This window comes from Cottoperca gobio, chromosome 5, assembly GCF_900634415.1.
Source record: "Cottoperca gobio chromosome 5, fCotGob3.1, whole genome shotgun sequence".
In the NCBI taxonomy this organism is placed as follows: Eukaryota; Metazoa; Chordata; class Actinopteri; order Perciformes; family Bovichtidae; genus Cottoperca; species Cottoperca gobio.
The window spans coordinates 16,072,613-16,094,875 of NC_041359.1; the positions used below are offsets into that span (position 1 = coordinate 16,072,613).

Here is a 22,263-nt window from a genome sequence, read left to right on the forward strand (position 1 = left end):
TACGTGGCTCGTTGGTCTAGGGCAGGGGTGGGCAAACATTTTTACTTGCGGGCCACAATGGGTTCTAAAATTTGACAGAGGGGCCGGGCCAGGAGCATTTGGACACGCAATGTAATTTATCAAACCTGGAGATTGCGTCTGTTTTTTATACATTTCAATTGAAAGTGCAAAGTTAAAGAAATCAACATTTACTGGAAAAAGATCATGGAAAAAAATCACTTTCAACATTCAAAACATATTATTACCCAACGAAATACTCAAGCTCAATAATTTCTAATTGTTTTAAACCCCGCAAAATAATGGACGGATTGTCCTGAGAGATAGACTGTATTAAATATCCTGCCTGCAGCAGAAACTAGAAAGGGGTCTTTAAATTGAGAGCGATGTGCGGCGTGTTAATTAAGCTACTGTACCGCTGCTGTGCGTAAATGCGCACATTGCTCTTAATTAAAAGACGCTCCTCCAAACTTTCCATATGCATTTTTTTCATAACACAGTAGAGAAACTCACATTTCAGTGGGAACAGTGTTGTTGGTCTCCCTTTTTTGCCAGTGCATCAAAGTCTGGAGTTAGTTTTGTTGTGGCAATTCTCAGGATAGATCTGAGGTGTTTGTCAGTTAACCGGGATCTGTGACGGGCTTTGTTGATGTTCATGACGCTGAAAGTCTGCTCACACACGTAGGTCGAGCCAAACAATGCCAGCATCTTCTGTGCCGTCCTCCGGAGGTTTGGAAACGTGGCTTCGTTAAGTGAAGCATAAAAGTCATTCAGTTCAAGAGACTTGAACTTCTCCTGTGAGACTGAGTCAGACTGAAGATCAATCAGCTCCAATTGCAGTTCATGCAGTGCTATTTCGGGGTCTTGTGACAGGGGACAGGACACCAGCTGAAGTGACTTGTCAATTTTTTCAAAATCAGAGAACCGACGGCAGAATTCTCTGTGCATGTCGTCCAGTGATTTGCAGTATTTCTTCACGTTTCGGATGGGCTCTTTCTACATGGCCAGTGTGGGAAAATGAGCGAAAGATTTGTTTGACATTTGCCTGGAGAATAAAATCAGCTTGGATTTGAAGGCTCTCACATTTGTGTACATGTCGTGCACAAACTGATCTTTCCCCTGCAGCTTAACGTTCAGCTCATTCATGTGTGACAATATGTCCACAGCAAACGCAAAGTCACAAAGCCAGTCAGTGTCGGTCTTTAGGCAAACGCAAGATTTCGTCGGGCGTAAACAAATGAGTTATTGTTTATGTGGCTCGTTGGTCTAGGGGTATGATTCTCGCTTTGGGTGCGAGAGGTCCCGGGTTCAGGTCCCGGGTTCAAATCCCGGACGAGCCCAAGAGTAGGACAGAGATGTTGGTTTCAGTTGAGTTTGATGCGTCAAAAGTAAAAAAAAAAATGACTTGTTGCTATAGTTGAAGCTGCTGAAGCACCTGCATCAGGACGATGCACCTTACCTGTTGTGTCAGATTAAATATTCTTTTAACTGACCCTGTCTTTAGTCATCGATCCATCTTGTCTTGTCGAAGATCATTTATGACGTATGAACGAACCTACGCAGCTGCTAAGATCTACACATAGCTGCGTAACTAGGCTACATCTATGCTACACTCTATACTAGTCATTTTTAAACAGTTTGAGAACCACTTTGAATTTATAATAAATTAATTTCAAACGTGACATTTTACCAATATAATCGCAAACGATACTCAAGTAATACACATGCCAAATAATACAAAGTGTATGGCAGTTTTATTAAAGGAAGATTTTTTCGGGCGTAAACAAATGATTCATTGTTTATGTGGCTTGTTGGTCTCAGGCAAGTTCAAAGAAGCTCACATGATAAATTCGGAGTATTTACATTCTGCAATCATCGCAATGCAAACATCGTTTGGGAAACGATTCTGTGAGTTCAGAGAGGAAAAAACCACATTATCCTTCCCTATCACTCCCCTAAGCCTCGATCCATCCCTGCTGAATACGACTGCATTGGCAGGTGTGAGTCAACCTGATCTTGAGATGGAACTGGCCGACATAGCCGACAAAGACATATGGGTGTCCAAGTTTAAACGCTTGACAGCAGACCTTGAAGATGTTGCCCGTCAGAAGGCCGTTCTTGCTCAGAATCACAAATGGCGTGATATTGAAAACCTCCCCAAAACGGACCAACTTGTGTTCGAAACTTGGAATGCTATCCCCGACGTTTATGTGAACATGAAAAAGTATGCACTTGGAGTCCTGTAGATCTTTGGATCCACATATGTATGTGAGCAGGTGTTCTCCAACATGAACTTTATTAAAAGCAAACATCGCGCACGCCTCACAGATGACAGCTTACGATCCTGTGTGAAGATGAAGGTGACGGCATACAGCCCTGATGTGCAGACGCTGTGCGCTGAGGTTCAGGAGCAGAAATCACATTAACCAAGTATGATAAATATTTTAATTGCCTATTATTTTGCACATATTCATATTTTTTCATTGTTCAGTGAAATAGTCCTTTTATTTTTCAGGTTGACAGCTGACTGCACGCGCCAGTAAAAGGATGACGGCACACAGAGAGAGGATGGCATTTTTGGTTTGCTGACGGTGGATAATTTAAGTTCAGCGTTTTTTTTTCATAAATACAAGAAGGACTCAAATAGACATTGAGTATTTTACTTGAAAGTAACCTTCAACCCAACGTCAACGTCTTTTTTTCGGAGCTCAAAATGTTTTGTTGCATGCAGAAATGTAATTTTGTTTTCTCTGCAGTCGTTCATTAATTTCATAAATGCAACACATTATAGTTTGTTTATACATAGCATAAAGGCAAAAAAAACGTTATATGCAGTGTTATTTCATTTTAAATGTCAAAAGGGTTTTGTGGCTCCCAGTGTTTTCTTTACTGTGGGAAACGGGTCCAAATGGCTCTTTGAGTGGTAAAGGTTGCCGACCCCTGCCCTAGACCAACGAGCCACATAAACAATGAAACATTTGTTTACGCCCGACAAAACCTGGCATTAATACAGATGCTTTAAAATTTGTATTATGTGGCTTGTGTATTACTTGAGCATGGTTTGCCTCGAGAAAAATGCAGGTTTATGCTGAAAAAATGGTGAAGCAGGCTGAGTTTTTGCCATAACTCAACAGGTTACTGGCAAGACACTGCAAAGGGCGAATTCGAAGGAACAATTATTTTTTACTTTTCACACATTAAACTCAACTGAAACCAACATCTCTGTCCTACTCTTGGGCTCGTCCGGGATTTGAACCCGGGACCACATGAGAAACCCGAGCTGGAGGGCCGAATCAACAATAAATTGAACTTAATTCTGTTCATTATTAATTTTCTCCCATTGTAAAAAGCAGTACATTGTATATTTTGATTCGCTGCTACTGGTCATCAAAAGAATAAGGATATTCTCTTCCAATAAATACATGAAATTGTGCAGTGCGTCAAATAGGAAAATACTCCTAGAGAAGTAATAAACAGTAAAAACAATCATTACATCAGAATTATATTTTATTTTTAACATGTTAATATTCACAAACCAATACTGAAAAGGTGTTTTACAGTATGTTAATAAAGATAAGAAATGAATCAACTTTATACAAAAAGCAATAAGTGCTTTTGATGTTTTTCAGTTCACTTCACTTGTTCAGTGTCTGTCTTGGGCTTGAACAAGTGCACTGAAATCTGGTTGAATGTCTGAGGTGGATATGCAGATGGACAACTGACAGGTGATCATCAATGATAGAGCATTTGTATCTGGATTTGTTGAACTTCATCACTGACAATGTCTGTTCACATATGTAGGTAGATCCTAAATACATAACAAAAAATAATAAAATAAAAGGTTCATTTTTCAAAAGTATTGATGTCTAAATTGTCCTCCAATTCTGGAATGACCAATATGATGCAATAACCATGCAGTCTAATCAGCATCTTGATGTGCCACACCTGTGAGGTGGATGGACAAAGGAGAAGTGCTCACTAACACAAATTTAAACACATTTGTGAACAATATTTGAGAGAAATAGGCCTTATGTGTATATAGAAAAAGTCTTGGATCTTTGATTTCAGCTCATGAAAAATGGGAGCAAAAACAAAAGAACTTTGAGGGCATGAGGGAAAACTCCTCTGGATACACCTGCTATTTGTTCATACAATTTGTATTTAGGTTCATGCTACCTCAATCAAACTTTCACATTATCATAGTGACATCCCATGTATATATTTCTAGCTTTCAAAATGTTTCTTTTTTTAAACATATCCGAATATGAATTAATAAATATACACAATATATATACCGGTAGCGGATGCCTTCCGGATTGAACTATGTTGTACAAGTAATGGATTACTTCATTTTGTCTACTTGGTGTCAGTATACAAAGACAGAAATGGTGTAGCAGTTTGGGGAAACTAAACATATAGTTGTATCAAAATCTCTAATTGGTCATGTATGTGTAACATTGTTCCATGTATTATATTTGACTATACATTTCATTGTATAACTTACTTTATTATCTACCTGATTAAAGTTACATATTGACTCATAGTGTAGGTGTAATTAAAAAAATAAAAGGACAGACTCAAAAGATGCAACAAACTACTTTTTATTGACTTTTGGTTATCACAGCATGCTTAACATGCCAGAGTGAACAAGTAACAAGATATTCATATTGTATGGCTTCTTGCTTCTGTATAACCTTGATTTCTTTCTCACTCTTCATCCTTGGACTGAAATGACAGAACAATAGCATGTGAAGCATTAGAAATTTAAAAGAAAATGCAAACTTGATTTATCTTAGATTGTTATATTTTACCTTGACAATTTCCCGACTTTTTGCCCTCAGCTTGTTGACCTGAGACTCGGCGATGTCGGCGCGCTCCTGAGCTTCCTCCATCTCATGCTGCACCTTCCTGTACCTGGACAGGTGAGTGTTGGCCTGCTCCTCCTGTATGATAAGCCACATTGAAGTCAAAACCTGTGGACTTAGTGACATTTTCAGAATGTGTTGTTACTAATAATTAGGCATACTCACAGAATCCTCAGACTGCCTCTTGTAAGATTTCACTTTCAGCTGCAGCTTGTCCACCAGGTCCTGAAGTCGGGCGATATTCTTCTTGTCCTCCTCAAACTGTTGTAAATCAGGAATGATAGAACTATTAAGAAGTAATCTAAGCTTAATGTTTTCATTACCATATATTATTATGACCATTAGTATTTGCAGTGGTATTTTAAATGGCAATTTACCTGATAGGTGAGCTCCTTTACTTTTCTCTCATATTTTCGCACTCCCTTAATAGCATCAGCACCACGCCTCTGCTCAGCATCAACTTCAGACTCCAACTCTCGAACCTAGAATGAAGGAGAATGCAGTGATTTTTCGATGCAACATGCTGTCCTTTACTTACAGTAAATATAAAAAGGTTGGTGTTCATGGCACTTACCCGAGCCTCCAGTTTCTGGAGCTGCTTCTTGCCGCCCTTCATGGCCAGATTCTCAGCTTCATCAAGGCGGAGCTGCAGGTCCTTCACTGTCAGCTCCAGGTTCTTCTTCATCCTCTCCAAATGAGAGCTGGTGTCCTGCTCCTTCTTCAGCTCTTCTGCCATCATGGCGGCCTAAACATGTATTGTATGTATATTATTACAATGGAGAAATGGCCTAACATACAATACTATGCACTGACATATTATGAGCCACACTTTGTGTTTAGTTACATAGAAATACTAAAACAGGACTCACATCAGTGATGGCCTTCTTGGCCTTATCTTCGGCATTTCTTGCTTCCTGGACAGCATCTTCCACTTCCCCTTGGATTTGAATAAGGTCAGACTCCAACTTCTTCTTGGTGTTGATGAGGCTGGTATTCTAAACAAATAATAGTTTGAATTACATTGCATACGGTCAGTTTCAGTTGTCAGGTGTTTCACATGTCATTGTTTGAATCTTTTTTTTACCTGAGAGTGCAGCAGTCCCACACGCTCGCTGGCATCAACCAGCTCCTGTTCAGCCACCTTGCGGCTTCTGTCCGTCTGCTCCAGTGCAGCTCTCAGCTCCTCGATCTCAGCCAGCATCAGGTTGTTCCTGCGCTCCACCATGGCTACCTGCTCCTTCATGTCCGCCTCACCTCTGAGAGCTTCATCAAGGTGCAGTATCGCATCCTAAATGAATATTTAAAAAAACAAAAAAACATTTGCAATGCTTTCTGAATAAAGAAAACTTTATCTTCAATTTTACTTTAATTAGCCACCATACCTTCAGCTGTCCCTGCACGTTTCTCAGCTGTTTCTGGGCTTCAGCGGCCTGGCGGTTGGCGTGGCTCAGCTGAATCTCCATCTCATTGAGGTCTCCCTCCATCTTCTTCTTGATTCTCAGGGCATCATTCCTGCTCCTGACCTCGGCATCCAAAGTGCTCTGCATGGTCTCAATCACTCTCTGGCTGTTCCTCTTGATCTGCTCAATCTCCTCGTCCTTCTCTGCAAGTTTTCTGTCAATTTCACCTTTGACTTGGGTGAGCTCGAGCTGAACACGCATAATCTTGGATTCCTCATGCTCCAGGGTAGCCTTGACAAAAGAATAAATATATATATTGTGAAACCCCAGCATCGCTTAAAATTGTGTTTTAATGAGAGATTATTTTTCAGACAGTACCTCTGCCTCTTCAAGTGATGTCTGGAGTTCAGACTTCTCTGTCTCTAAAATCTTTTTCACTTTCTCCAGTTCATGAATGGTTTTTCCATTCTCACCGATTTGCTCGGTTAGGTCGGAGATCTCCTCTGTAAGAAACAAGGTATAAGCGGTTATTTCAGTTTGTGAGAGCTGAAATATTTGTTTTGTCTCTTTGGTAGACATTTTAATCCAATAAATTGTACACTTGTACATCTATTAAAAAACTGCAATATTGTATGACCTTGTATGATTTAGTTTGAAATCATAGACCATGCACATTAAACCTGCTGGCCCACTGGAGGGCGCACTTTTCCAATGCTGTCCTTTCATTCCAAGTATTTGACACAGCTTATTTAATAATAAATATTAAAGTTTTATAAAGTCTGAAAAAGTCTGAACAATCAAAAATATTTTTTTTATTAGTGGCCAAATTGAGTATTCAGCTCTTTCTTTCTTTTCTTTTTTTTAAAGTTGCTTACGTTGCAGATTTTTGTTCTCTCTCTTCAAGGTCTCCAGGTGGTCCAAAGCTTCTTCATACGAATTCTTTAGCTTGAACATCTCAGTGCTGAGAGAGCGAGCTTCTTTTAGAGCTCCCTCCAGCTCTGCCTGGCTCTCCTCATACTTCTGCTTCCACTCTGCAAGAATCTGAAAACAAAAAAACAAGACCCATGTGTTTCAGTAATTCAAAATTCTAAAGTCTTCATTTAACCCACAAGGCACAAATAAAAATGTAACCTTGTCAAAAGTCCTTTGCTTCTTGTCGAGGTTAGCAGCCAGAGCATTAGCTCTCTCCACATCAATCATCAGGTCCTCCACTTCAGCCTGCAGTCTCTGTTTTGTCTTTTCCAGAGATGCACATTTTGCATTCACAGCCTCGATGGATTCCTCTGCATCCTGAAGACGCTGGGCAAGCTTTTTTCTGAAAAAACGTACAGTAAACAGGTTTTATGCTGATTTACAGAATCAATGCATGTGGAAAAAGAGTGATTTCAGGACCGTTAATTACTTAGACTCCTCCAGCTCCTCAGTGCGCTGAATGGCATCCGTCTCATATTTGGCTCTCCAATGAGCCACTTCGCTGTTGGCCTTGGACATTGCACGCTGCAGCTCAGATTTGGCCTCCTGCTCCTCCTCGTACTGCTCTCTGAGCAGGTCGCAGTCATGACGAGCCGACTGAACAGCATGAGCCAGGGCGTTCTTGGCCTTACAAAGAAATACATTGACATTTCTTATTAACTAAAATTAATCATGTAACACTGCAGTTCTGGGATGGTGTTAGTGTTTTTAATGGGCACATACTTTAACTTCCTCTTCAACGTGCCTCTTGAGCTCCTCAATCTGCTGGGTATAAGCTTGCTTGCTCCTTGTCAGCTGAGAGATCAGGGCATCTTTCTCCTCCGTCTGGCGACTGAATTCACCTATGGAGAGAGAGAGAGATTTAGAACTAATCTAAATGCAAATATGGGCATTGAATTGGAAATAATAGATCATGATAAGTAAAAAATAAAAATAAAATCTCACCATTCTCAGTTAGCAGTCTTGCCCTTTGTACCCCAATGTCATTCAGCTGCCGCAAATGTTCTTCATTTTTGGTCTTCATCTCGCTTAGTTGATCTTCAAGAGTACGACACATTTTCTCCAGATTGCCCTGAAATTAACAAAGGTTGTGTTGATCTAATGCAAATGTAATCTAATTCAGTGAGAGCCAAATAAAGGCAGCGATGTAGTAGAGTAAATTGACTCAGTTGCAAGGGAATTTATTTAACTTTACCTTTGATTTTGCGACAGACTCCATGTTGCTGCTGAGGTCATCGATCTCCATCTTGTATTCACTTTTCTCTTTCTCAAGCTTCTGTTTGACTCTCTGGAGGTTGTCAATCTGTTCTCCCAGCTCTGCCACACTGTCGGCCTGCTTCTTGCGGAGAGCTGCAGCTGTGGCCTCGTGCTGCAGGGTGGACTCTTCGAGGTCACGACGCAGCTTCAGAAACTCGGCCTCGCGCTTCTTGCTCATCTCAATCTGAACAGACGTTGCTCCGCCAGCTTCTTCCAGCCTCTCGCTGATCTCTTCAAGTTCCCTGGAGAGATCAGACCTCTGCTTCTCCACCTTGGCTCGAGCAGCCCTCTCGGCCTCGATCTCCTCCTCCAGCTCCTCAATACGAGCCTAATATTTACAAGTTGAAAAAAGCCCATAAACATAGCAACAATCTCAATATATTTATGTCTACATGTCAAGCACATCTGGGTCATCCAAAGTCAGTGAAGTGAATTCACTCTTTGATACTATTAGGATAATGTACCAACCTGAAGTTCTTTGATCTTTTTCTGAAGCTGAGCACTAAGTGTTTGCTCATCCTCAATCCTGCTAAGAAACTGACTTGTTTCAAAGTCCTTCCTGTGCGGGGACAAAACAAATCATAAAAATGACATACATCGTGAATTATTTTATATTTCTTGAGGTAAGCAAAATCATAAAATGACAATCACATTATATTCTAACGTCATTTCGAACATAAAGAATTTGATTTTTATTGATTTTAATTAGATGTAGTAACTATGACTTTTCTGAGCAGCATTTAAACCGGAGTAGCTGTTTTCACTGCAACTTTAGTACGCTCTTTGCCTACAGGAGGATTTTATTCAGTCAACTGTATGCTAGATAAGTACAATAGGGTGAGACATCAATACGTTCTCTAAATTGATGAGTAAAATTACACTTACTTCTTTATTTTCTCATCAGACTGCTGCTTGTCATTCTCCAGATCCATGATGGTTTCATGGGCCAGTTTAAGATCCCCTTCAAGCTTTCTTTTAGCTCGCTCAAGGTCCATACGAAGCTTCTTTTCTTGTTCCAGGGAACCTTCAAGCTGTTTTAACCGAGACGAGATATTATTTTTTGTTCTTCATTTTCAAGGGGACTGAAATCACTGTTTGTCATTATTATATACATACATCGTCCACTTGTTGCTCCAGCTTGACTTTGGCCTTCGTCAGAGTGTTGACTTTGTCTTCCTCTGCCTGCAGATCATCAAGGGTCTGCTGATGGGCCTCTTGGAGGGCTTTCTTCTCTTTGGTCAACTTGGCAATGGTCTCATCTTGAGATGTCATTTCCTCCACCAGGTTTTTAACCTTAACAGTTTATAAAAAATACAATTGTTAAATATGTAATCAGTGTTCTTCTAATGAGCACAGTTCAGTAAAGTGAAATCAGAGACATGAACCTTGTTCTCAGTGGCATGTTTCTCCTTTTCCACTTTGGCCAGGGTCAGCTCCAAGTCATCAATGTCTTTCTTCAACTCAGAGCACTCGTCCTCCAGCTTCCTCTTCTTTGCAGTCAGCTCAGCGTTCATTTCCTCCTCATCCTCCAGTCTTTCAGATGTCTCTTTAAGTTTGGCTTCAAACTGGATTTTTGATTTAATGAGCCCCTCACACCTTTCCTCTGCATCGCTGAGGTTTTCACCTTCCTAGATTTGCAATGATATCCAAATAAAATGATTAGTTATTTGTAAAACCGGGATCATTGAAGTAGCAAATGATCTTGTTATATTTAACGTACAGATTGAATTTGCAACTGCAAGTCATTCTTCTCCTGCAGCAGAGAAACCATCTTCTCCTCCAGTTCCTTCTTCTTAGACAGAGCCTTTGCTAGATCCTCTTTCATCTTTGCAAAGTCCTCTTTCATTTGCACCATCTCTTTTTCAGTCTCTGCACTCTTCAGCAGAGGTTTGATCTTGAAGTACAGCTTCATCCATGGCCAGGTTTTGACATTCATGAATGAGCGGATGTTGTACTGGACAGCATAAATTGCCTCTCTGTGGAAAACAGGTATTGAAGTAGATAAACAGATTAATTTAGATTCTTAAAGCTGTATTGATAAGAAGTAACGAGAGGGCTTTCGAAGTTAATATTTTGCTTGCATTTACAAATGTTCAGCTTTCCTTTTAATATGTATGGTAGGAGGCTAACTGTCTACATTACCTGCGCTCCATCATCTTAGTAAACTCTCTCCTTGAGAGGAAACCTCTGCTGAGAGCCTGAGTCATTGTGACCAGTTTAGCCAGTTTCACATCTCTCATCTCTTCCAGAGTTCCCAGCAGACCAGCTTTGAAAAACACCTAAAACAAAGTGTTAGTTGACATGATGGTTACGCATATCTGCACAATCAAGGTTAGCTGAAATATAAAAACCCACATCCATTAAAGACAAACAAATTACCTTTGTGTGTCCAAATTTGTATTGACTTGAGTCAACATCAATAGAGCCAAGGAGTTTCTCTGAGGCCTTTTTGTTGTCCATGAATTGTCCCTCAGGGATGACACTGGCATTCAACACTTTGTATCTGATTAGAGGGAAATGAATCGACAATGAATAATTGATCATAATATTATCAAAAATATGGTTTATCTCAGTAATTACCTCTGCTTGAAGTCACCATAGAGTACTCTGCTGGGGAAGCCCTTTCTGCAGATCCTGATACCTTCCAGGACACCGTTACACCTCAGTTGGTGGATGACCAGGAAGTTCTCCATGAGACCTTAAAGACATGCGAAGTTCAGTCTTGTGTTACATAATAACAGTAGTGTTTAAATTAATAAATTAATACTGATATTAGACTTACCAGGAGTCTTCGATTCATTTGGAATCAAACAACGTACAAAATGAGGATGAGTGCTCCTTAAATTGGTCATCAACTTGCCTAAATTCTCCTGAATGGAAAAATGTTAATTGTTACATAATTAGAAATAACAAGGCCATTTTCCCTAGTTGTTAACTTTTATCAGCATTTCGGAATTTAGTAGTGTACATATTGTATTGTAGTGGCAATCATTTGTGATACTTACCCTGAACAGAGCAGATACAGTCTGGAAAGACCCGCCCTTTTTCTTGACGGCCTTTTTCCCCTCAGCTGCACCATAAAGATTACATTTTAATTATTCATTTGAACACATGTAATACATTTTTATTGAAACTGCATTCGTATACGGTACTTAAACGACAAATCGACCAGTGTAATTTAAGATGTAATGAAAACACCGGAAAACATCTCCAATTTATGTTCTTTAAAATAAGATCCTTACCTTCTGCTGCGTTATGTGATGCATAGAGGAGAACCAACAGTTTGACTGAAGACTTCTGGTAGAGCTGAACCACTGAGTCGTTCAGGGGGTCTTTGTTCTTGTCCAGCCATCCATTGACACTGTATTCAACAGTGCCGGCATAGTGCATCAGACCAAAGTGAGCCTCAGCTTTGCCTTTGGTAGGTTTGGGCTTCTGGAAGGGAGCGCTTTTACCAATATGCTGGTCATACAGCTTGTTCTTGAAGGTGACGTCTGATGCCTTGGGGAACATGCACTCCTCTTCAAGGATGGAGAAGATGCCCATTGGCTGTCAAGATGAAATGATTGTTTAAAACAGAAGCTTCAAGTCATAAGATAGTTTCCTGCGTTTGTGAATATACAGCATGTCGCTCACCTTCTCAATCAGCTCAATGCAGGCAGCCAAGTCCATACCAAAATCAATGAACTCCCATTCAATTCCCTCTTTCTTGTACTCTTCTTGCTCCAGGACAAACATGTGGTGGTTGAAAAACTGTTGCAGCTTTTCATTGGTGAAGTTGATGCACAGCTGCTCCAAGCTGTTATACTTGAGATGGGAAAGAAGATAAAGTGTCAGACTCTCATTGTGCTGGTTCACTCTGTGAAACTTAACAAGTACAATGTGTTGTTTACTTACATCAAAGATTTCAAACCCGGCAATATCCAGCACACCAATGAAGAACTGTCTGGGCTGCTTTGTATCCAGCATCTCATTAATTCTGACGACCATCCACAAGAACATTTTCTCATAGACAGACTTGCAGAGAGCATTGACCGAATTGTTGACCTGATTTTACAGATACAACAGAAATAAAACATTAATATCATTAATCATTATCCTTTTCAGGGGTTAAACAGGTGATAGTGTTAAGATTCACAGGACTGTAGGTGAACATTTTACCTGAGGCACAGTCTGGCCTTTAGTCACATATTCATTTCCGACTTTCACCCTGGGGTAGCACAGAGCCTTCAGGACGTCAGCTGAGTTCAGGCCCATGAGGTAGCCGATTTTGTCGGCGACTGAAAAGAAAAGAAAACTGAAGGATATTTTGGAGGTCATTTTATAGATGAATAGTGATGCACGATATTGGTTTATTATGCCTACTGTTATTGTGATGGTGCACTGGTAGATGCCGACATAAAATACGATGCTTTTAAAAATGTACACATTCACTGGGTAAAATAAGAAGCAACACTACTGCAACTTAGGTTACATGTAAAATATGCTATATTTATTATTATGTAACATATCACATACACAAATCTCTATATGAACTAATGAATTCTGTCTTTATCTGCCGATACCAAAGAAGTAATAACTAATAGAGAATACAAAAGATTCTAATTAATAACTTTCTGCTTGTTTTCAAATGTGCAACATACCCTCGGTGCCATCGGGCTCAGCCTGCTCTTCTCGCTGCTTCTGCTTGAACTTCATTCCTCCGTGATGCATCACAGCTCCAGTCAGCTTGTAAATGCCGATCTTCTCATCAGCAGTGAAGCCCAGGATGTCGATGGCAGTCTGTGAGTATTCAAAGAAAAGTCACAAGTTCTGCTCTCATTGCTCTTTAAAAAATAAACACAATTCTAAATGAATACAGTTGAGGGTGTGGATTTGATCGTTTCCTTACATCAGTGGCGACGAACTCCTCAATGTCATCAATACTCTTGACAGTGATTTCACCCTGACTGATCATGGGATAGTCATATGGATTGGTGGTGATGAGGAGAGCCTCTGAAGAAACAAAGCTTGTTGTTAATTCTTGGTCAGCAAATATGATTCAGCAGGTAGTGAATGAATGTTTTAATAATGTCTCACCTATCAGCTCAGGTTTGTGGCCCGTCATGAGCTGATAGAAGATGTGGTAGCTCCTCTCAGCACTCAGCTGGAACGTCACTCGAGACTTCTCCAGCAGATCTGTATGGATTTAAGTTGTGGAAAGATTAAGTGAAATCTCACATGAATCACAGCTGAAGGAGTTGGACATGCAATAAAACCGAAAAGGCTCAATGAGTTCTACAAGATATCTTACATGTTTCAATATCAGCTGAAGCCAGCTTTCCAGTTGTCCCAAAGTGAATTCTGATAAACTTTCCCTATACAAAAACACATTATATATAATATATTATAAATCAGGGAATGATTGTCGTCAACAAAATAAACATCAATTTTAAGTCAAAGAGAAATCCCAAAAATAACTTACAAAGCGGGATGAGTTGTCATTCCTCACAGTTTTGGCATTACCATACGCCTCCAGCAGTGGGTTTGCTGCAATGATTTGATCCTCCAGTGACCCCTAGAAATAACATTAATTTAGTCAATGTAATAGTATTAATAATAAATAAATATTAAGAAATAAATACATTTCATATTAATATTGTTCGACTTCTCTTGCCTTCATCTTGCTAGCCTGCTCCTCTGCTTTCTTTCCTCCAGCTACTGCGATTGTCGCAAAGTACTGGATGACACGTTTGGTGTTGACAGTCTTTCCTGCACCGGATTCTCCGCTGGGTTGAGGGATGTGTTCATAAGTATTATTTGAAATGACTCATGTTGCCAATACTCATACTGTAGATAACATAAAGTTCTCACTTACGTAATCAGGATGGACTGGTTTTCTCTATCTGCAAGACATCAAAATGGTGTACAACAGTTAGGAGTTGACTTTTCTAAAAGTACAGCTGCTATATATCTGGACACACAATAGCTTACAAACTGACTGATACCTTGGAGCATGAACTGATAGGCGTTATCAGAGATGGAGAAGATGTGGGGGGGAGCCTCAATCCTCTTTTTGCCTCTGTATCCTGCGACAACCTTTGAGTCGTACACTGGGAGCCACTTGTAGGGGTTGACAGTGACGCAGAACAGCCCTGAGTAGGTCTGTAGAGACAGAGAGGATTTTTACTGACGGACATCTTTCTTTAGTCATTGTTTGGTCTACTGACATGATGATCAGGTCAGAACTCACGTAGATCATCCATGCTGCATAGCGCTCTTTGAGGTTATACAGCACAGAAGGCTCACTGAGGTGGGTCATCATGGCCATGTCTTCAATCTTATCGTACTTTGGAGGATTCATGGGGAAGATTTCTGTGTCTTTCACAGTGAGAGTCTGTTACAAGGACAGAAGAGGAACAAAAATAAGATTAGTTACTCTCCAGCAGCCGTGTGGCCTAATGTATAGCCAGATTTTAAAATCTTAGTTTCTAATCTCAAAAGTATTCATCGGTCTGTCCACAAAATAATTATTTGACAGTATAATTTATATATATTTTATTTAGATTTAATTTAATACAATTTTAACTTTTTCGTTTAAATGTTTTAAATAATAAAATTTAAACATATCAGCAATTTTTCATTTTTTATTCTAGTACGTTTGTTCTTACCTTTCCAGTGATGGTATCCACGGTGGCTTTGCCGCCTTCTTTCTTAGTAAGTTTCCCCTTGAGGTACATCTCTGCCGGCTCGCTCACAAAGTAGGCTGTCTTAGCATCAAAGGGAGTCGTTTGAGCCTCAACTCTCTCTCGTGCTGGCTTCCGGAGGTAAACGGCCGCCGGGCCAAAACACTCCATTTCCGCATCCCCCATGTTGACCCTTTACTGCACGAGAAAGACAATAGGTTTAATTTAAAATGCTAGGAAAGTAGATGGATGAGTGACGTCTACAATGTTTATTATTACTGTAGTCAAATGAATGCTCTGCCATTAGGATTGGTTAAATCCTGACAAGTACTGACAAGGTTGGGATGTTCATAGGGGTAAACCTTTACATAATTAGTACATATGCACTAGTTATTAAACCATATCTCATCTTGAGTTATTCTCCAGGACAAATATGAAGCCTAATTTACCTTGGATGACCTCAGGTGAGCAGACTTCAATGCAGACTTCTGAAAAAACAGAACACAATGTTGGTTCAGAAAGGCTACTTCATCATACTTTATTTTAAAATTAGCTGAGGAAAATGAAATGTAAATATATTGATTTATACTTTACAAACAGTTTTTAGTCATATAGATTTTTATCTTCTATAGTTTAAACATAGTATTTACTTAAATGATGCGTGGCAGTATTATAAGTATAACATCTCTAACATCTCTAATATACGTCTGAGCCACTAAGAAACTTACCTTTGCTGGGTGCCTGTCCTTGGTGGTTTGCTGTGCCTTTTATACAGTGTGATGGGAGCCTATCACATATGTTTTGCTGTATTTGGTCATGTCGCATGGCATGAAGCTTGTGCAGTACGTAGTTCTTACCTCTAGCTGTCACATTACACAGTTTATGAGAAGTCTTCCATGCTGGATCATTGTAAGACCTCAGTGTTGTGAATTGAGGTTTTCAGAAATATTATATATATTCCTGTGATTATTGACAAACAATAAGGCTGTTGAGTTGTTTTTAGTCATAAATGTTGACATAAATTTGGAATATAGAAACAATATTTTGAGATGTACCTACACTTTATTATTATTATTATTGTATTATTAGTTTGATACATGCAGATTACTGTGTATGGAAACAAGGTACAGATGTGAAGTTGGTTCAGTTTTTGCACAGGGTTATATCAGTACAGACAGTCCAAAGGTGTGACTAATGCATCTTTTAAATGCCCCCTGGCACAACAGTAGCTCCTTGCTGTGCTTTGGAGAAGCTTTAAAATGTCACTGATATACTGTTTCAGAGTCCTTACAAGTCAGAAATTATTTAAAAATTAAGTGAGTGCCAATGAGCTTTAAAGAAAAGAAAAAGATTGCCAAGGGATTGTTTTTCACAACAGTGCCAACAGCTGTTCTCATTCTTGCTCTTAAGGGATAAACAAAGGAGCCAGTGACGCTCCCTAAATGCAGAGCAGCTGAGTGATGGATTCCAGCTCTACCTCCTTTTTATGTTTTATAAATCACCTCACCATGAAGGGTTTTGTATATATCAAAGTTGATGATGTTTGGGGCTATCAATTCTAAAGATGTTTTGTTTATTAAAAGTCTGCAGTATGTAGATAGAAGATGTTGTCATCAATTACAAGTTCACTCATCACCAAACGTTTTTGCCAAGAACACAAAAGTGTGAGTAGACATCCATTAGGTACCGTTTCCATTAGAAAAAGGGTATCTATTTATGGTAGAGATTAAGTAGAAGAAATTGTGAAGTGGTTACCCCAGAAGATAAAATGAGCCTCTGTCTTCAATGAACATGTGTTACACGATACCTGCTCTGAAATCTTCTGTCTTATTAGGGCAAAACTCAAATATAGCACCAGGCTTGTGTTGATACGCAAGCCAAATTGTTAAGAGGCTTATTGTGTTTTTATAGGCTTTGATCTCCGTCTGTCACTTTCTTCTTTTGTCAAGCAGCAACAACTGGGCTCGGGATAACAAACCAAGGTGAGTGTTGAGCAACATTCCAGTCTCCAAGCCGGGACAAAAAGCATGGACACACATTTAAAGTAACAGTGGCCTCCATGTAAGTACAAACATTTTTACATTAGTAGTTATAGTTAAAAGGTAGTTATGATTCTGTATTGTTATATTGCTGAGTTTGACTGTATGTTGTGGTATGGCAGCCATTCAGACAATTTGGAATCATACTTATGATTGTTTTAGTAAAACGTTTCAAACTTTCAGCGCCAATGTGTTTGGGCACAATGCTTTTGTCAAACTCACTAACTGTGCTGTCGTAGCCTCAAGGTCCTCGGCCATCTCAAGGATGTGTTTTTCTTCTGAGGAACTTCTGTATTAAAACTGCTTTGCTGTCATTCATGCTTCAGCACGCACAGTGTATTATTGTCTTGCAATCTTTCAATGAAGTTTACATTAAGCTGTACTCAAATAGTGTTCCAAGAACCAGTGTCTCTCATTTTGAAGAATGTCAAAAAAGACTTTGTGCGTGGTAAGGTTTAGGGTTTGTTGTTTGTTTGTTAGTTTGGTTACTTGTCCATCTTGCAGTAGATCCCTTGAGATTAGGGTGTGAGAAGTGAGGGGGTGACTCCATTAGTCTATTAGTCACACATGATATTTGAAGCTTCAGTCTTCATGTAAGATGATGACATTTGACACCATCATGCCTCTGAGCAAATCTTTTTTTTTTTTTTTTCTTCAAGATACACTTTCATTGGCGTTTCTGTGTCAACTGTATGATGAAAATAAGTAGCTGAGTCAGTTCCTTGGTGGTGTTAAATGGCTGACACTAAGGATGTGTGTATAAATGTTTGTGTTGGGGATCACTGACATCTTATAAACACCAGAGGGAGCAGCAAGTTGCAAAGGTGCAAACTTGCTGCTCATGTTACCAGCTTCTAACATAAACCTCTGGTCTGTTGACATTACACCACGTCACCAACTCATGAGGAGTGCTGTGAGTTAAGTATTCTTACATATTGCTTGTTACTGATAAACTATTGTAAATATGGATTTAGAAATATGATTTCACTTATGTTTCATCTTTGTTTCTATTCAGGGACACACATTCATGTTCAAACCAGGCTTTGGACAGAAAGCAGAGAAACACCCGGGCAGTTCATCATAACCCTTTTAAAATATGGTACGACACTTTTACAGAGCTAGATATCAAAACATGTTGATTCATGCTTAGAGGTTATAGTACATACATGTCAGTACTTCCCTGTTTGTGAAGTTGTCTGTTCTTTTCACTGCAGGTGTGTTGAAGTACTTTGTATACACTTTATGTTCATTCATTTAATTTACTTAGAAATATGGAAGTCAAGATCATATTTAATGAATTGCTTCCCTGCATAAGCTACCTCTGGTTGTAATTGTTTAATAATAACTTTACTATTGTATTATGTCATTTCAAATGTAGTAGGGCTGCAACTAACGGTTATTTTCAATATCGATTAAACTGCTGATTATTTTCTCGATTAATCGCTTGATCTATAAAATGTCAGAAAATAGTGAAAAATGTCTTTCACAGTTTCAAGTCCAAGGTTATGTCTTTAAATGTCTTGTTTTGTCAGTCCAAAACCCAAAAATATTCAGTTTAATGTGATATAAAACAGAGAAAAGCAGAGTATGATTTGTTATGTGCAACTAAAATATATATATATATATAGCCAGTCGTAGAGTTACAAGACTGTTATGAGTCATCTTCTGTGTGCAGCTGATGTAAAGCACCCAGGATAGACAATTAAAGTTCATTAATAAATTCACTCAGGCATCAGTAGCCTATCTGTCCCGAGGGGGCAATAGTGAGCATGGCAGTTATGTTTTTGTTAAAGGATTGAGGTGTTGAGTCAGTTTGACAAATTTTGTAGGTAGCCCATCTTCCAAATGAAAGTCTCTTTAGTACAAAATTCCTTCTGTGTGTTTACTGTTTCAATGATCCTATGGGACAGATATCCCAGTTTGTGACTCAGCTCCAGCCAATTTAACCCTGATGACATCATCTGAGTTATCTTTTAAATCTTTTAAGTTTCATTTGTTTAAGTCCATGAAAAACAAACGTCGTTTGTAAAATAGGTTGAGTTTCCCTCCAAACCATTTAATAATGACTTAAGTAGAAGATACTTTAAATGCACAGTAAAGTGTTTTTGTTTCTATAGCATTGCCTTGCTAAATATATAATATAATGCAAATGGATTGCATTATATTTCACTGAATTTGCACTTTTCCAATCAAATAAACCAATGACCTAATGTGGAAAACCAACTAAAAAAAACTAACTGTTGCTATTTTATTTTTCATGTGCATTACACAGGAAGTGGAAAAAGAAAACCTGGGTGACATCGATCCATGCCAACTGACAGAAACATCAAGGACAAGTTTGATAGATAGCTGAAGGTATAACACTAACTACTTGAAACTGTTTTTCCATAATTGATTTAAAGAACATAAACCAATAGTTCCAGGACAAAGTAGAAAATACTGGATGATAAAGGGAAATAATACTAACAACTCTCAATAATTCATCCAAATGAGCTTTATTTGCATTGGTATTCATAACTCACAGAATAAAGGCATTAATTGGCAGTAATTGTGAAATTATAACTATTCCTGGATGAAAACATGTAGTCTTGGGAATACAGTAATATGGGAAGGCTCATTTAGAAATTAACAAACATGCAAAGTGAAGAGAAGAACTGGATACTCATCTGTATCCCAATGTAGAAATTACATAATATGAATGAATCTATAACTAAATGCAGGATGAAGCAATGTGCAAAATACAGAGAAATCCACAACTGCTGTACACACGTAATTATTAGAAATGAAGAAGAAGCATTAAACTTGAACATGATATTTTATAGTAACTAAATTGATTTGATTTCCCCATTATGTATTATGGGTACATGGAACATTTCTAGTCATTTGATTAAAATTAATTAAAATATTCTTTATACTTAAACTGGTATCTGCTAACTGATCGTCTCGTATGGAAGGACACAAAAGGGAAAGGGCATATTCAAGAAGATTAGTTGAAACACATATCTCTTATGTAGAAAAAGCATTCAAATTCTGAATTGTCTTAGAACAGAAGTACACTATAAATTGGCATGTCACTCAATTAACTCAATTAACATTTGCGATAAAGAATTATGTAATGCTGTTTCATCAAAGGGCGAGATAAAAAGCCACATTTATTTCAAGATTAAAGATAGGGTAGGCAACTTTGGAGAAACAAACAAGAGTAAGAGTAAAAAATCCCAGCCCCTCCCTTCAGGCCTCCCTTTAAAGACACTCTCTAAAACACACGTGCGTGCCTGAGCACTGCCTCACTTCTGCTGGACAGGGTTTGCAAAAGATGCTTAAAGTAAAGAAAGTTAAGTGGAAAAAAATGACCAGAATACCTTGAAAATAGTCCCTTTTTTTATCAAAATGCTTAAAATGTCCATCCATCCATCCATCGTCTACCGCTTATCCGGGGTCGGGTCGCGGGGGCAGCAGCTCCAGTAAGGAAGCCCAATGTTCCCTTCTCACGGCCACATCCTGCAGCTCCGACTGGGGGATCCTGAGGCGTTCCCAGGCCAGTGAGGAGATATAATCTCTCCACCTAGTCCTGGGTCTTCACCGGGATCTCCTCCCAGCTGAACATGACTGGAACACCTCCCTAGGGAGGCGCCCAGGTGGCATCCTTACTAGATGCCCGAACCACCTCAACTGGCTCCTTTCAATGTAAAGGAGCAGCGGCTCTACTCCGAGTCTCTCACGAATGGCTGAGCTTCTCACCCTATCTCTAAGGGAGACGCCAGCCACCCATCTGAGAAAACACATTTCGGCCTCTTGTACCAGTCGATCTCGTTCTTTCGGTCATGACCCAGCCTTCATGACCATAGGTGAGGGTAGGAACGAAGATCGACCGGTAGATTGAGAGCTTTTCCTTCTGGCTCAGCTCTCTTTTCGTCACAACGGTGCGGTAAAGTGACTGTAGTACCGCCCCCGCTGCTCCGATTCTCCAGCCAATCTCTCGCTCCATCGTCCCCTCACTCGCGAACAAGACCCCGAGGTACTTGAACTCCTTCACTTGGGGTAAAGGCTCATTCCCTACCCGGACCAGGCAATCCACCGGTTTCCTGCTGAGAGCCATGGCCTCAGACTTTGAGGTGCTGATCCTCATCCCAACCGCTTCACACTCGGCTGCAAACCAATCCCATGACTGTTGAAGGTCACAGACCGATGATGCCATAAGGACCACTTAAACCGCTTAAAATGTCCTTGAAAGTCAAATGAACCACATAACGCTGTCTTATATTTTCAAATTTTAATTTTGAAGTTTTTTTCATCAAGACTTTATAGTTAAATTGCTTAGAATCAGAAATTACTCAGCCTTTTCTTTTTCTTTTTTTAATTTTCTGACGTGTCACTGTCTTGCAGCACTCCTCTCCTTTCTACCTTGCCTTAATGAACCTGTTACTGAAAACCAAATATGTAATGGATTTTTTGTTGGCTGTCTGTGCACTTTGTCTTTGTGCTTTGTCTGAATGTTATTAATAGAGCTGGCATGCATAGGGGAGCAGGGGCCCGAGATGACCAGAGAAGCAATCCCACAGGAAGAGCGCTGGGCTTTGAAGCCAATTTTCCTAGTGGCCAAACTGTTGAATTACAACTTCTGTGTCAACGCTGTATCCAGTTATTTTTATACATCCATGTTGAGAAGTGCAATTGGGGGGGTTTGGCCCTCACTGTTGTCTGCCAGACGATATTTATGAGTTTGGTTGTTTGTGTATCTGTCCGCAGCTGATCTACTGACCAATCAGCCTAATATTTCTTGTGGACATTTATGATTGAGCTCAAAGATCTCTTGTGAAGTGATTCACAATTTTTGAAAAACCTTGAGAAAACATATTTTATTGACTGCTTTGTTTTAATATTCAAGCCTCACACAGTGCTTTGAATTGAATATTGTATTGCATTGTAATAATTGTCATCATTAACCGTATCCAACTAACTCGTATCTCATTCACATGTAAGAAAACACCGAACACTATCATACCGAAAAAATTATTTATTTCTTTAGTCAGCGCATTTGATTTATTGATTGCTGTCGGGATGTAAA

General features: G+C 39.3%; 2 protein-coding genes and 1 non-coding gene across 3 annotated transcripts in view; 2 read left to right on the forward strand and 1 right to left on the reverse strand.

The window, feature by feature from the left end:
- Positions 1 to 2,243, forward strand: part of LOC115007684 (general transcription factor II-I repeat domain-containing protein 2-like) — a gene marked incomplete at its 5' end in the record, with an annotated part of 13,416 nt that extends 11,173 nt beyond the window's left edge. The window contains one exon of the mRNA XM_029430622.1: positions 1,996 to 2,243. Within this exon, the coding sequence (XP_029286482.1) occupies positions 1,996 to 2,243 (248 nt within the window). The remainder of the gene's footprint in view (positions 1 to 1,995) is intronic.
- trnap-ugg (transfer RNA proline (anticodon UGG)) lies at positions 1,253 to 1,337 on the forward strand. Its single transcript has one exon. It is a non-coding gene; the product is annotated as a tRNA-Pro (tRNA).
- Positions 2,244 to 4,610: 2,367 nt separating the features above from the next.
- LOC115007804 (myosin heavy chain, fast skeletal muscle-like) lies at positions 4,611 to 15,342 on the reverse strand. Its single transcript, XM_029430778.1, has 39 exons — positions 15,142 to 15,342; positions 14,724 to 14,867; positions 14,479 to 14,635; positions 14,349 to 14,376; positions 14,148 to 14,259; positions 13,956 to 14,048; positions 13,785 to 13,848; positions 13,571 to 13,669; positions 13,383 to 13,486; positions 13,135 to 13,273; positions 12,653 to 12,771; positions 12,389 to 12,538; positions 12,128 to 12,298; positions 11,734 to 12,040; positions 11,497 to 11,561; positions 11,274 to 11,361; positions 11,072 to 11,189; positions 10,871 to 10,994; positions 10,634 to 10,770; positions 10,212 to 10,467; positions 9,877 to 10,119; positions 9,608 to 9,784; positions 9,377 to 9,522; positions 8,960 to 9,050; positions 8,430 to 8,819; positions 8,180 to 8,306; positions 7,958 to 8,076; positions 7,665 to 7,861; positions 7,394 to 7,577; positions 7,138 to 7,303; positions 6,641 to 6,765; positions 6,245 to 6,553; positions 5,947 to 6,150; positions 5,732 to 5,857; positions 5,437 to 5,607; positions 5,240 to 5,344; positions 5,028 to 5,123; positions 4,809 to 4,940; positions 4,611 to 4,722 (listed from the first exon to the last, which is right to left on the reverse strand). The coding sequence occupies exons 1-39, from the start codon at positions 15,340 to 15,342 to the stop codon at positions 4,705 to 4,707; spliced, it is 5,802 nt and encodes a 1,933-aa protein (XP_029286638.1). The 3' UTR covers positions 4,611 to 4,704.
- Between the last annotated feature and the right edge of the window lie 6,921 nt (positions 15,343 to 22,263).